The 15,069-nt window shown below is 35.6% G+C and overlaps 1 protein-coding gene across 1 annotated transcript; it reads right to left on the bottom strand.

Annotated features, from left to right (window-relative positions):
- Positions 1-9,178: 9,178 nt before the first annotated feature.
- LOC146993516 (zinc finger BED domain-containing protein 5-like) lies at positions 9,179-10,003 on the bottom strand. The gene has a single exon (XM_085806925.1). The coding sequence runs from the start codon at positions 10,001-10,003 to the stop codon at positions 9,179-9,181; it is 825 nt and encodes a 274-aa protein (XP_085663051.1).
- Positions 10,004-15,069: the final 5,066 nt, after the last annotated feature.

The raw sequence follows: 15,069 nt of genomic DNA, 5'->3' as shown, positions 1-15,069 counted from the left end.
TTAAATAATGATTTAATGTTAAATAATGATAAATGATAATGTGTTAACGAATTTTGCTGCAAAGATTAATATTAAATTTAATAAAAAATATGTAAATAAGAATTATCTCATAGGAAATGTGAAGTGAAATTTAATTAGTAAAGTTTATTGGTATGGAAGTAAAAAAATTGGAATTTGTAATTAATGGAACTGAAATTAGTAATTAAAATGCTTAGTTAAAGAATCAAAACAAAAGCATCAATGTTGATCTCAATAGAAAGATCCCCAGTTTACCGACGGAAATTGACACAAAGAGACTCACAAAATTGACTGGAATGGGGATTTTATTCAGAAATGCGAAATAACGAAACACGATCTTCATGAATTATTGGTGGCTGTGTGGAAAGATTCCAATTCCCCTTGGTAATTCGGTACCTTTTCTATGAAATCAACAATCATCCCTTGTTTTAATTCTTTAATTAAGAATTTTGATTACCAATTCCAGTTTCATTAATTACAAATTCCAATTTTTAATTTCCACAATAGTATACTCTTTTAATCAATACAGCAATGAATAACTGCCTAACACGAAGAAAGCAAACAATATTAAGCAAAACATGAGAATTAATCCTAAAGGTAAATATAAATTTAAACATAAGCAAAAGATTTAAGTTAATTTGAAAATCATTTTGGCCTTTTTCAAGCATTTTGCGTTGAATCGCTATAAATGGAGTATCACTTTTTTAAATTGTTGCCGCCAAATGTTATCGCCCTGTATTATATTTAAGAAATTAAGTGATAAGGAATCTGCGTGAACGTACGTATGTTTCTCGCATTGTAAAAAAAATAACGGTACCTAGAGCCATCCAATTTTGAATAACGTAGTCCTCCACCCGAACATGGGCATCTAAATGTATAAAGCATCAAGTCTCTGAGCTGACAATCTCCATAGAAGATTTCATTTGAATCTTTAATGATCGCCTTAAAAGATTTTTACTGTGTGTATAAATGGGCGCAATGTATAAAAGGCTTAATAAAGTGAATAAATTTTTCTATTATGTTTCATCAGATCGGTAAAGATTTGTGTTATGAGTGATGATAATGAAAAAGTTAAAAAACATCTGAAATGATTGCAGATTTTAGGTTACACTCAAACGGGAGTTTTCTTCATTTACAAACACACGTTTCGAGAGCATTTGGGCTAACCTTCCTTATTTGAAACGCTCATCATCTAGTGACATTTATTCCGAGAAGGGTGGTGTGGTGCTCATTGAAAAGAGCGGTATCTAACGTTTTATGTCATGCAGGTTTAGTACGGATTATGCAGTGGAGGAGAGACGAGCGCTCGTTCGCCGTGGAGTCGTACTTTTCAACGTACATTTTCATTCATATAAATTGGCAGTGGTGCAAAAACTTAATCCACGCTATTTTCTTTCACGAAAAAATTCATGTAATGCCGTTCCTCACAATATTCCTCATGATGCCCTTATGTTCTTTAGCGATGAGGCTCAATGCCACTTCTTGCTTTGAAACTGCTGAGAATTTTAATCAAAAATTCGGTGAAGTTTTAAAAATATAAAATAGAGAATAAAAAAAATTCCAAATTCGGGCTTCCAAATGACCATGTTCGGGTGGAGGATTATGTTATTCAAAATTTGATGACTTTAGGTATTTGTTTTTCACAATGCGAGAAACATACATACACTCATGTAGATTCTTCAATATTTAGTTTCTTTAAATATAAAACATGGCGTTAATATTTGGTGGCAACAATATGAAAAAAGATAATAGTGATTCGACGCAAAAGGACGTTTCGAAACTAATAGCCCTTCTAAAAAATAGCCCTAAAAATAAAAAAAAGGGGACTTATAATAAGTCAACGTAATAAACAAATAATTACGTACTTGCATGGGGGCTGCTCTGTGTGATAGAAATATCACCAATATGGTAAAAATTTGTCTGTAACCATCTTTGTGTAAAAAAGTAGTTCTCTCAATGATTAACATTCCATAGCGATTGACTGGAAATTATTGGGCTTTACTAAATTTGCTAAAATTCCTTGACTCATAAATTGGATGATGCACCACAACTTTGCGGTTGAACAACTGTTTATATTACCGCTTCAGTCGTATAGCTGAGATCTTCCTATTTGAAATAAAAGGCTACTTTCCTTTGGAGATATAAAAACAAATTTATTCTGAACTGCATATATAACCAAAAACAGAATCCAAGTAAAAGAACATCCAGAAAAAGGGAAATAAAAAGGGACTAAACATAGGGAAGAGGTGTTGCATAATTCGAGACTAAAAATTATGTTTTCGAAAGAGAGTGATCGAGTAGCCATAAGAGTAAAATTTATTTAATTGCTATCACATTGGTTCCTGATGTATGGGTCGACGAACGGCTTTGAAGTCTTTTGTTTCGTATATTATAATACTCTAGGATCCGTTCTTTGCTACAACCGCCTCTTTTGTTCACAATAACGACACCCAAATTAACCTTTTTTCGTTTAAATTATTTTGTGATATTACTCTTGAACTGAATTTTATGGTTTAAGTGCGAAGAATATGATATTTAATAAATAAAGGTAACACACAAAATGTTTTAAAAAAAAGTCCCTTTGGACGTCATATATTTTTGTTATTATTTGATTCTTTTTACTAGCATTAATAAAGGGTATTCCAGCTATCACAAGCAGAATACTAGGATGGTTTTTCATTGTTACATAACTTACTTTATTAGAAATAAATCACTATATAATTTTAGCATATTCAGTATATTTTTATTCACTCGCTTTCAATGAGCACACACATTTCCTTCAAAACATTTTCACCCTGTCTTTAATTTTGATGAATTTGAATGGAATTACTAGTTACAAGATTAAGTGCCATTTAAAAATATAATAGGTGGGAAACAGTGGTTTTGTATTCAGAACTTCCTATCTCGAATGTCTACAAAATTTGTTTCTTATGTATGAATAAAAGTAATTATTAGTTCTTGAATCTTTCAAGCTCTGTAAAGTCTTGAAGAATGTTACTGATTTTAACTGAAATTTATATTATCATCTACATTAAGAATAATAAAACATACTTTTTTTGTGTTTAACTCGCATTCTGACTTAGAATTATTCCTACGGGGAGTGCAACAATAAACTTTTTCATCAATTCAGCTCATTCATCGATTCACTTCATGGTAAATTCTTTACGGCTAGTTTGTCGTTCCCCTCCTCTGAGCTGAAGTAAAAACATTAATATTAATAACCATCTGTAAGTAAATGCTTCTAGATTAACCATCGTGTCGCCCAGACGGGAAAAAGGTTAGCGATTTTGACTGCCGTACTGCAGGACCCGAGTTCGAATCCTGGATAAGGCATGAATGTAATTTGTCCGTTCTTCATATGGGACAACGGTGGCCCACCTAAAAGGTGCCTCCATCCCCCCCCCCGGGGTCGACCCAGTAAAACCTGTGAATTTCGACCACGCGGCATAAAATCACGAGCCTGGCAGAGTCAATTGCCGAATTGGGAGATACCTTGAGACGAAACTTCAATGGCCGAATCTGAGTGGGTTAGAGTACGCTATGTGTAAGACCACTGCGGCTTCAGGCTTTCCACTTAGTACTAATGGGTAGCATTTTCAACGACCGGTCAGATCTCCAGGCGTTTATGTTCCCCGCGACTGTGATCCTTGGAAACCGAGAAAAGCGAACCACTCCACTCTGGGGCAGCAGTGGTTACAGAGAAATTTTAAAGTCTGCTGTCTCCGAATGGGGGCCCTGGGGTGGTAACGTAACCGTTGATCATTATCCTCTTGGGAAAGTCTGACCGTTGTGCCCATTCCTGCCTGATATGGGGGTGGCAGAGCCCATTTGACAATTATTATTATTATTATTATTATTAGGTGCCTCCATAATAAATTGACCACGCTTTCAGCCTTATTAGTGGCCAACGTTTATAAACGGTTAGAACATACAAAATGTTAAGGAAAGTAGGGAAAAAAAAGAACTGGAAGGGGGAAAAAAGAAAAGGTTAGCAGTTGTTTGGGTAACCTCATCTCTTTCAATTCTATTAAAACTGAAGCTAAATGAAAACACTACGTATTATAATAACATGAGTATTGTGTACGCTTACCTTCCGAGATTTATGGGTGCACAGATATTTCATGCTTGTGCGCGACAGATTGTGCTCTCTGGGCTCGTAACCTTCGAAGAGTAAAGGGTTCGTGTGATTTTTCATAAATTTGGAGTCGGTCTTAGGTTTTGCAAAGGAAAGATATCATCACGCATCTAAAGTGCTAAGCCCTCCCACGAGGGTGAGGGGGCTTAACACGACGTTGGGGTGATGTACGACACGGCAACCCTTCACCCCCACCTCTCATTTCTTAAATCTACAATAAAAGGAAAGGTGTGCAGTGTCCATCTATCCACTAGTGTAACAAAACATTCTTTTCTTTAATGATTGGTGCCCGTGCCGGATCTCCTTGCTAGAGGGAAAACTGCGGTGAGAGGACCCGAGGTAAGGCGGAGGAGTGCGTTTATAGATATCAACTTCTGTACCGCATTATTCTTTTACCCTATAATTAGACAGTCAGCTTCTGCTCGACATTCCTGACCCCATGCTTGGGGGAGGGAGAAAAACTAGTAAAAGGGGGGGGAGAAACAAGAGATAAAAAGAAATTGTGTGGTTTTCTGGAACAAAAGATTTTCAGCAAAAGACGCCATGACAACTTTTTCTTTCATTCCTGTAAGTACAATTGAAATCTTCAAAGCAGTTTTGTCCATCTGAAGAAAAGTGTTATTGTTGGTGAAAAAGCTTTTGAACTCCGTCACAAATACCTAAGTATGTAATTATGAGTTTTCAAAAGGGCCTTGGGGTGGGAGGGAGAAAAGGAAAGAAAAAGGCATTGCCTTTATGTAATCTTGGCATTTTTTACAGGTGCGATTTTTCGCCATTTGTTTAGAATGTCACATTCCTCGGGCGTTTATGTTGATAAATAAATTTTGTAACTATTATCACGGTGTTGTTTTCAAAAAGATGATCTATTAATTATAAATAAGTGAAAGTATTATCGATATTACCTTCGTAAGAAACTGTATTGTTGTTAAAGAACTTCATTTCATTAAATTTAAATATTAAGTTAGGTAAATATTAAATTAAATATAATCATTGGGTTATTTCGGAGCAGGAGACATGAAAAATGAGCAATGCTCTCGCCGGGACTCGAACCTGTACCTCTCGAATGCGCTTCGAATGTGCTACCGTTACACAACGAAGGCATGCAGAAAGGAGAGAGAATGTAGATAGATACTTAGATACTTATGTGTGTTATACTGGGTTTCTACTGTACTGTGGCAGTACTTCCCAGTAGCATGAGAGTCCCGAAGGAGCCTGGCAGTAAGGGTAAATCAAGTGGATCCTGTAGCAGGAAACCGTGAGAAGATGCTAAAGAGGGAGAGAGAGAGAGAGAATGCACCTTATATACTCTCCCTTTTAAAGGGCGACTGGGGATTAGGGAACCCAGTCGCCAAATCCTGGTAGGTAATAGTAGAAGGGAAATGAGAATAGACAGTAAAGCATGTTTAAACTTAAGATAACTCTTAGAAATTTAAAGTAACCTCTACAAGTAAAGATAGAATATAAATTCGCTTAAAAAAATTACTTTATCGCCTGAATAATTTAAATTTTGTTAAATTTGGAAACATTTCTAAGCGGATATAATAAACAAAATTGGTGAAAAATAAAGCAAATTTTAGGAAAAAGGCTGATGAAGATGGAGTTCCTTTAATCGAAATTATGGTAAATTAAAAAATGGTTATAATAATAAATGTATGGTCATATATATGGTGAAGGAAATATTTTTCTTCAGGTATGTTTTAAAACATTTCAATTCGAAACGTTTTTCACCCCCCTCCCATTTTTTAGATTTCACGAGTAAATACAGTTACATTTGTGTTTCAGGTTTTTTTTTTTTTTTTTCTTTTTTTTTTTCATTGGAACAGTTTTAAACTGTAGATAAAGTACAATCCATAAAATAAATTTAAAAAAATCAATTTTCTGGATTTTATGGATCATTTTTAAAATAAATTTTTAAAATTTATTTTTAATATGTTTTAAAATAGAAAGAAAATACTCTCTCCTAACGTTTCCACCAATTAAATTCTCCTAACGTTTTCATTAAAAAATTAATTTTTTAATAACTTTAAAAAATTTATTTTTTAAAATTTTTAAAATAGAAAGAAAATACTCTCTCCTAACCAATTAAATTAACGTTTTCACCAAAAAATTCTCCTAACGCTTTCACCAAAAAATTAATTTTATGGATCATTTTTAAAATAAATTTTTTAAATTTATTTTTAAAATGTTTTAAAATAGAAAGAAAATACTCTCTCCTAACGTTTTCACCAATTATAAAATGTGTTCTATCAATCGACTTCCAAGTGGACTTCCAAGTGAAGTTCTCGCAAATGTAGAGAAAAATGTTTAAAAGAATATATCACATAAACAAGAAATTCGATATGAATTGTTTGATTCTGAGAATTTCTATTAGAATTGCAAATAGCCGTTAAATTTTGTTCGTAAATTCTTCAGAAAATAAACATTTCACTATATTGGGGAAAAAAAAAAATCTGCATGCTGTAAACTTCATAATAACACACTTCTTCATGATTTATCGTAATTACTTTTCGGCTGTGAAAATTGTAGAATATAAAAATACATTTGCAAACAATATCATGCCAAAATAGTTTTGTTCATATATTTAGCTTTTACTTTTTTTCCACCGCATAGCAGAAATTTGCAACCTTTTCTCGCTTCCCGCATTGTTTTCGTCTCTATCATCTGAAAATGATCCTACAGTGTTATTTCGGAATTGCCATCTAGGGAAAGTAAATATTGATCAGAGTTGAAGAACCAGAACCCTTTTTTCACTGTTATTTTTGCATTTAGTTTGGCTTATTTTACAGAAATATTTTTTTAATAGTATTGTCAAGGACATTTTTTATAGTTCTTGAAGTTGCGTTCGATGAAAAAGGTGTTAAATTTCACTCCCCCTTTTTTTTTGTCTAGAGTAAATGTTAGCCATTACAGTCATTGTAGATGAATAAATCTCCATGGCGTGGTTACAAGCATTCATCAAGAGATAGATTGATGTCACAGGCTAGGGAAGAAATTATTGTTATTACTGCACAGTGTTTCATATACTAAAATAATTATATTATTTTATATTTCATTCCCTTTATTGTTGAAGGCATAAACAGATTTTATTTCTTTTCTTTGCCTTATATCAAAGAATTTTTGTTGTCTGGCAACTTCGTAAATTTGGGAAATAATTTTTTACCTGAAAAACTGCAGATAGTTAACTTTTTAACTGAGTAATTTTATTCCCATGTAAAACGATTTTTATACAGATTACTAGCATATGTTCTTCAGAGATATTTTTTAAATTTAATATTAACCTAATTTTCCTCCAGTACAGCTGAAATACTCGATAAACTTAAAAAATTGCTATTTTTAGAAGAAGTAAGTTGTCCCCAAGAAAAGTTGCTCATACTATTGGTCTGTTGACGGTTAGAAGTATGTTATATTGTTGATATTTGAGGTGATTTATGTAGTTTTCAGAAGGTAATTAAGAAAAGAATTACGTGGGTTAGATCTGAATCTAAAACGCTTTTGTTCTATAATCGGCGTCGAGTTACTATGTCAGTTACAAACGTAAAAATTCAATGTAAATGTACTCATAATTCAGATAGTCTCAGAATAGAATCAGTCATTCAAAGTTCAGATCTTTGCAATATTTTAATGCTTACACCAGGAGTTCCCAAACTGTTTCAGTGGGCGGGTCACTTACAGGTTTAGCCGTAGAGAAATGATTGACACAACGACTCTCACAACGAACTTATTACACTATGTCAAAGGAAAACACATGAAATAGACACAAGGGGCGTGAGCTACTCAGAATGCATAGATGGAGTTGCCTGCAAGCCGAGCGGTATAAGTCAGCTCCCGTCCCTTTCGCCGTCGTCATTGAGAGCGTGAACAGCAATGATGGAAGGTAATTATTACGGTCAGCGTTGGACAGCGTGGTTCCTAAGGAAGGAACGGATGCAGGTTAATGAAATCCATCGTCGCATGGTGTCGGTGTGCCGGAACAAAGCACCTTCAAGGCGTACCGTATCCCGTTGGTTGGCCAAGTTGAACAGTGGAGTGGAGCCCACAGCCAAAGGTGTCAGCACAGGACGACCAGCAACATCACATACAGCAGCAAATGTGGAAGTCATGTCGGATTTCATCATAACGTTCAACAAGATGCAGGAAGAGACAAGGCTTGCGTAGGGAACGTTGCAGGCGATTGTGCATGGTGATTCGGAGATGACAAATGTATTGCAAAGTGGGTGGACCTCGGACCTCGAACCAAAATCTCGGACTACGCCTTGCTTGACAAGAAGAAGAACGCAGTCAGGGGTCAACATGTTGAATCTTCTGCTGAATTGCATGCAGTAGTTCATAGGTGGTCCACCAATACCCCCACAGACCCCACAGACTTTACCAAAGCCCTTCGGGACCTCCCAACTAGATAGCAGAAGTGTAATGTCATGGGCGGAGATTATTTCTACCTGATGTACTATTAGTTTTTTGTTAATAAATTGTGTTCCGCTCTGTGGCAGCATCTGTGTCATTCATTTCTGTATCTCGTGACTGCCGTTAGGTAGCGCTGAAGCGCATAACTATACATTGTACTTTTTGGCAACCCTGTAGTTTGCACGCTATTCTGAAGAATTGTAGCAAGAACCGACTGACTCGATAACAAAATTTTAACTATTCTAAATTACTCTCAAACGAAAGTTCAAAATCATTGTTACCTAGTCAGTCGGTTCTTGCTACAATTCTTCAGAACAGAGTTCAACTACAAGGTTGCCAAAAAGTACAAAGTCTAGTTATGCGCTTCAGCGCTACTTAACGGCAGCCACAATACAGACCTAACGGCAGTCACAACACTGTACGATCTAAATATTTTGTCACGGCGTCCTAGTAGTATTCAACGAAGTGTTGTACAAGTGTGCTTTACAGCTGCTTGCTACATAGTGTCATAGCATATCACAACTCTTCATTAGATATGGCTCTATGGTGATACCAGGCGTAGAAATGAAAACGATCAGAATCTGAGACTCATATAGGTTTACACTGAACTGATACACAAGAATATTATATTATCATTTTGAAAGAAAAATAGGGAAATGGCAATTGGACGAGTGAGCTAGCTTGCTGATCTCCACAAAGTTTTTCAAAGCGAGGGATAAGACTTGACTCTGCCACACTCATGTCTTGCTCCCCGTTGATCTTTGAACGATATTTGCTCTTTATTAGAGCTACAGCTGAAAATCCGGTTTTGCATAAATATGATATTGCAAAAGTAATGAGAATCCTTACAGCTTTGGAAATTAGAGACGGATATTCATTTTTGATGATTATCCAAAACTCCACCAAATCGAAACAAGCGAATTTTGTTTTAAGGCTGTTGTCGCAAGAAAGTTCGATGAGACTCTCTCCTTCTTGTGAAGTGAATTCTGTTGGAGCTTGAGCATGGAAAGGATTTGGGATCCACGAATATTTCTCGATATTTTCTTCGGCAAGGTATTTTACAAAGCATTCAGTGAGCTTCGAAAGGTGTTCCGTGAAAAGAAACAGCAGTTTTTGAGAGATAACAAGCTTATCAAAGGACGTGTATTTATGCAATTCGTGGAAACAATCTTGCCCTCCATCCTCATTAATTTTTCTTATCCACAATTGCAGTTTCCTTCTATACGTTGCAATCGTCTCCAATAGTTTCCAACTGTGCATACTATTACCTTGTAGAAACACATTTAAGGCATTCAATTTGTCAAACATATCACACAAATATGCCAGTTTTAGTAAAAAGTCTGGTTCGGTAAGTATCTGGAGTCTGCAAGTCCTTCCTCGTGCAGAAAAGTGCGAATTTCTTGATGTAGCTCGAATACACGGGATAAGACATTTCCACGTGAAAGCCATCGCGAACTGCAGTAATATAGCAGTGTTAAACCCTCATGTGCATGCAAAGATTTTTGAATAGTTTGGCTTTCAGAGGCCCAGTTTTTATGTTGTTTAATACGTCTGTGATGCGTCCCAATACCAAATTCACAGTTCATGGACTTCGATGCAGGTACTTCCCTATCGGTGATGCAATGGGTCCACATAGCATGCTGTGCTCGTTATGAGTGCTCGAGATAACTCTTGTCGATGTGATGGTACGGTCGAATGCTGGCTTCTGGAAATCTCTCACGTCGGCTAGCAAAGAATTCGGCGTTGCCAAATCAAACCCGAAGTCAGTACGCGGGAGGAGAGTGGTGTTATCGGTGTCCTACGCAATGAGCGATTTAGGCAGCGCCCGCGATTTGAATTTAGATTCCGTAAAAGAGTAACAAAGAGGGCCTCGCGTCGCCCCAGGTCGCCACTTTGGGAGCCTCTGACCTTAGTTAAACCTATTTATTCAGATACACTCTTTTGAAAAAAAAATCGAAGCACCAAAAAGAACTTTTGCGATCATGGCGAAATTTGGTACGCAAAAACATCTTGATTGAACATGCAAATGATCAAAGTTTCGAGGCAAATGAACAGAAATTGCGATCTTAGCGCGCATTTCTAGTGCGCAATTCGCAAAGTATAAAACCAGTAACAGAGGCGGAAAATTTATATTTTTTGTTGCTGCCATTGTAATTCCTTAAGGAAGCAACTAAAGATGCATTAGGACGATATCAAAGACCTTACAGACAACTAAACGACTTGGTCGCATTGTAGAGTTGCGTGAAGCTGGGTGGTCATACCGAGCAATAAGCCGCCCTTTGCAGCGTACAGACACTGCTGTGCAAAGATGTTTGCAGCAATGGTTGCTACAAGGAAATTGCCGACGAAATGAAGGCCCAAGGAGCAAAAATGCGATGCAATATAGCATGATTGTTCGCCACTCCCGAACCGCCCCAATGGTATCTTTGTCGACTATTCCAAGCACTACAACCACGTCTATGCCTCCCGTGGTACCGTCCACCATCTCACAGCGTTTGTCTGAAGCGGTGTTACGCTCACAGAGGCCTTTAAGATGTTTGTCTTTGACCCCACAACATCGGCGGAGTCATCCGGAGTAGTGTCGCAGCCGTTCATCATGGCTGCCATCACACTAGCATTGTAAGCGATGAATTCCGTTTCACTCTTAAAGAAGGTGTTATTATGGGAAATTCTGGTGGATATTAGTTCACCTCTAATATATATAGTTTTCTACCGCATAATCCAGGGGTCCCCAATCTTAGGTCCGCGGGCACCGGTGCACCCCACTCCCAACGGCTTGACATGTGCCTGCTGCTCTAGAAAGATTATTAAAAAAATTAGTTTTCAATAAAGTGCTATGTAAAACTTTTTATAGATAGCAATTAATTAGAGGGATTTAATAATAATACTTTTTAAAAAAATAATTTTTGGTTCAGAGGGGCTTTGTCTCTGAAGAACTATTGTCTTCGTTTTGCGATTTTGCGTTGAGTCACTATAAATGTCCGTTTCACTTTTCAAACTGTTGCCACCACTGTTGTTCAGAGTCTTGCATTATATTTGAAGAAATTAAATAATTAAAAATCTGCGTAAATGTATGTATATTTCTCGCATTGTGATAAAACAACGGTACATAGAGCTATCGAATTTTGAATAACGTAATTCTCCTACGAATATGGGCAGGTGGAAGACCAAATTTGAAATTTGGAATCTGTTTTATTATCGATTTCATATTTTGTAAAACTTTAACGAATTTTTGAGTAACAAACTCAACTATTTAAAAGCGAGCAATGGCAACGCTCTACGGCGGGGCGGGGGGGGGGGGAGGGGAACCTTTTTATTTCCAGGGGGCGCGGAACTGTGTATCGGAAATTCTAAAGATAGGCTCATTTTAAAATTACTTTGCGACATTGCTACTGAATTGAATTTTAAGGTTTAAGTGAAAAGAACATGATATTTAATAAATAAAGGTAACACAACGTTAAAAAAAAAAGATCCCTTTAGACGTAATTTAAAATATGAAACCTTTCAGATTTTTTTTTATAATTATTTGTTGATAATTATAATTGGGCTTGTCAGACGTCCCGGTTTGATCGAGATTGTCCCAGTTCGAAGTTACTGTCCCGGCGTCTCTGTCAATTCAATTTGTTGCCTCCAAATATTATCGCCCTGTGTTATATTTAAAGAAACTAACTAATGAGGAATCCGAATAAATGTATGTATGTTTCTCGCATTGTGATAAAATAACGGTACCTAGAACCATCAAGTTTTGAATAACGTAGGTCTTCACCCGAATATGGTCATCTGAAAGACCGAATTTTGAACTTCGAATTTGCTTTGTTTATTTCATATTTTGTAAAAGGTTAACGAAATATCAAATTTTGATATACGTAATCTATTTTTATTTTGATGGCGTACATCAAATTTTGATATAAGCCATCAAAATTTGAATAACGTAATCTTCCATAGAATATGGGCATGTAGACGCCCTAATTTGAATTTGAAATTTGTTTTATTATGTATTTCATATTTTGTAACACATTTATGAGTTTTTGATTAAGAAACTCAACGATTTCAAAGCCAGCAATGGCAACACTATACGGAAAAAAAAAAGTTATCTCCAGCGCGCGAGACTGTGTATCGGAAAATTTTAAAGATATGCTCATTTTAAAATTATTTTGCAATATTACTGTTAAATTGAATTTTATGGTTTAAGTGCGAAGAATAATATAATGTTTAATAAATAAAGGTAACACAGGAAACATTAAAAAAAAAACGCCCGTTTGGGCTGAAAACTTTCATATTTTTTGGAATACTTTATTTTTTGTTTAATTGTGCATATTATTAACTATATCAACCTATATCTTTACCTTGAAAGAATGAATGTGCCTGCTACTACACCGATATTCCAGAATTTGTTCTGAAGTACGAAAAGACTGAGGGTTTCTGATATAATTCATAGAATATCCAGGACCAACACATAAAATTTTACAATCTTTGCGTGTCCTGAACTCTGTTATCCTATCATTCCTTAAATTCTAAAAATTTTGACAACCCTAAATTTCTCTTTCCAGTGTTTTCACCAAATTCTTCCATTCCAAAATTTTGCTCTTTGGCTCTTCTCTAACTTCTAAAAACTTCTCTCTCCCTAAATTCTGGCTCTCGGTGAGGCGATATCGATTGCACAGGCTATGGAATCGGCCCTGAGAACATACAACCAAAATTATATTATTATGTTATTTTTTATGCCCCTACGTACTATATGCTTAATGGTCAATCCAGCTCTTGAAGAGAATAATATCTAATAAAAAAACTATTAGAGTACAACTAAAGACATTTATTTATGTTTTCGTCTAGAAATGTCTGACTTTTGGCTCTTAAGCCATTAGTCTTACACAGACCGCAAAAAATCAGTTATTCAGTTATATCGTGTATAAGGTGTATCTCGAATACGTCATTAATTCGATATCACTTCGAAGGGATTTTTAACAAAAAAATATGAATTTGTAATATTTTGGTGTATATTCTACCTTTGCTATCAAGAAATTTAAGAGACCAATTTTGTCATACCATTCTTTTAACCATGAATGTTTTCAGGAAAATAAGTGTGTGTACCGTTTTATTATTCATAATTCTATTTCTCGTGTTCTGCTTAGCTGAAAATTACAGGTTGATATGTTTTCAGGGAGCCCAGTCGCCAAATCCTGGGTGTGGAGAAACCTCATCCAACACACTTTTAGTTCGGGCGCCACTGTAGAGACATTAGGTTAATTGGAAAAGCCGGAGAGATGAAAAATTAGCAGCCGTCTTCGCCGGGAATCGAACCACGGACCTCTGAAATACTGGCCCAGCGTGCAGAACCACTACACCACGAAGGCACGCCAAGAAGATGGGAGAAATACTTTATAACTTGAATTAGAGATGAAATTGCTGCTTATCATACCATAATATTATAACTCTTCTGTAAAAACATTTCAGCTTTATTGATAAGGTTGCTGACAATTCGTTTTTATTGTTAATAATTGCTGTAATTGTTGGTTACTGAATCTTAAAGCAAGTGAACAAATTTAAGCTGATAAGGCTATTCGTTGTTTGTTGCTAATAATTGCTGCACTTGTTGGTTTATTGAATCTTAAAGAAAACGAGCAAATTTTAACCGTATAAAGTTGCTGACTAATCGTTATTTGTTGCTAATAATTGCTGCAGTTGTTAGTTTATTGAATTTTAAAGAAAACGAGCAAATTTAAACCTGATAAGGTTGCTGACTAATCGTTATTTGTTGCTAATAATTGCTGCAGTTGTTGCTTTATTGAATCTTAAAATAAGTGAACAAATTTTAGCCTGATAAGGTTACTGACTATTCGTTGTTTGTTGTTAATAATTGCTGCAGTTGTTGGTTTATTGAATCTTAAAGCAAGTGAGCAAATTTTAGCCTGATAAGATTGCTGACATTTCGTTATTTGTTGCTAATAATTGCTGCAGTTGTTGGTTTATTGAATCTTAAAGAAAGTGGGCAAATTTTAGCCTGATAAGGTTGCTGCCAATTCGTTGTTTGTTGCTAATAATTGCTGCAGTTGTTGGTTTATTGAATCTTAAAGAAAGTGGGCAAATTTTAGCCTGATAAGGTTGCTGCCAATTCGTTGTTTGTTGCTAATAATTGCTGCAGTTGTTGGTTTATTGAATCTTAAAATAAGTGAACAAATTTTAGCCTGATAAGGTTGCTGACTATTTGTTGTTTGTTGCTAATAATTGCTGCAGTTGTTGGTTTATTGAATCTTAAAGCAAGTGAGCAAATTTTAGCCTGATAAGATTGCTGACATTTCGTTATTTGTTGCTAATAATAGCTGCAGTTGTTGGTTTATTGAATCTTAAAGAAAGTGGGCAAATTTTAGCCTGATAAGGTTGTTGCCAATTCGTTGTTTGTTGCTAATAATTGCTGCAGTTGTTGGTTTATTGAATCTTAAAATAAGTGAACAAATTTTAGCCTGATAAGGTTGCTGACTATTCATTGTTTGTTGCTAATAATAGCTGCAGTTGTT

Source organism: Stegodyphus dumicola, chromosome 12, assembly GCF_044657685.1.
Source record: "Stegodyphus dumicola isolate Sdum_Otavi_A_Nest chromosome 12, ASM4465768v1".
Taxonomy (NCBI): Eukaryota; Metazoa; Arthropoda; class Arachnida; order Araneae; family Eresidae; genus Stegodyphus; species Stegodyphus dumicola.
The sequence above is the reverse complement of the archived record's forward strand: the minus strand, read 5'-3'. Positions and strand labels throughout refer to the sequence as shown.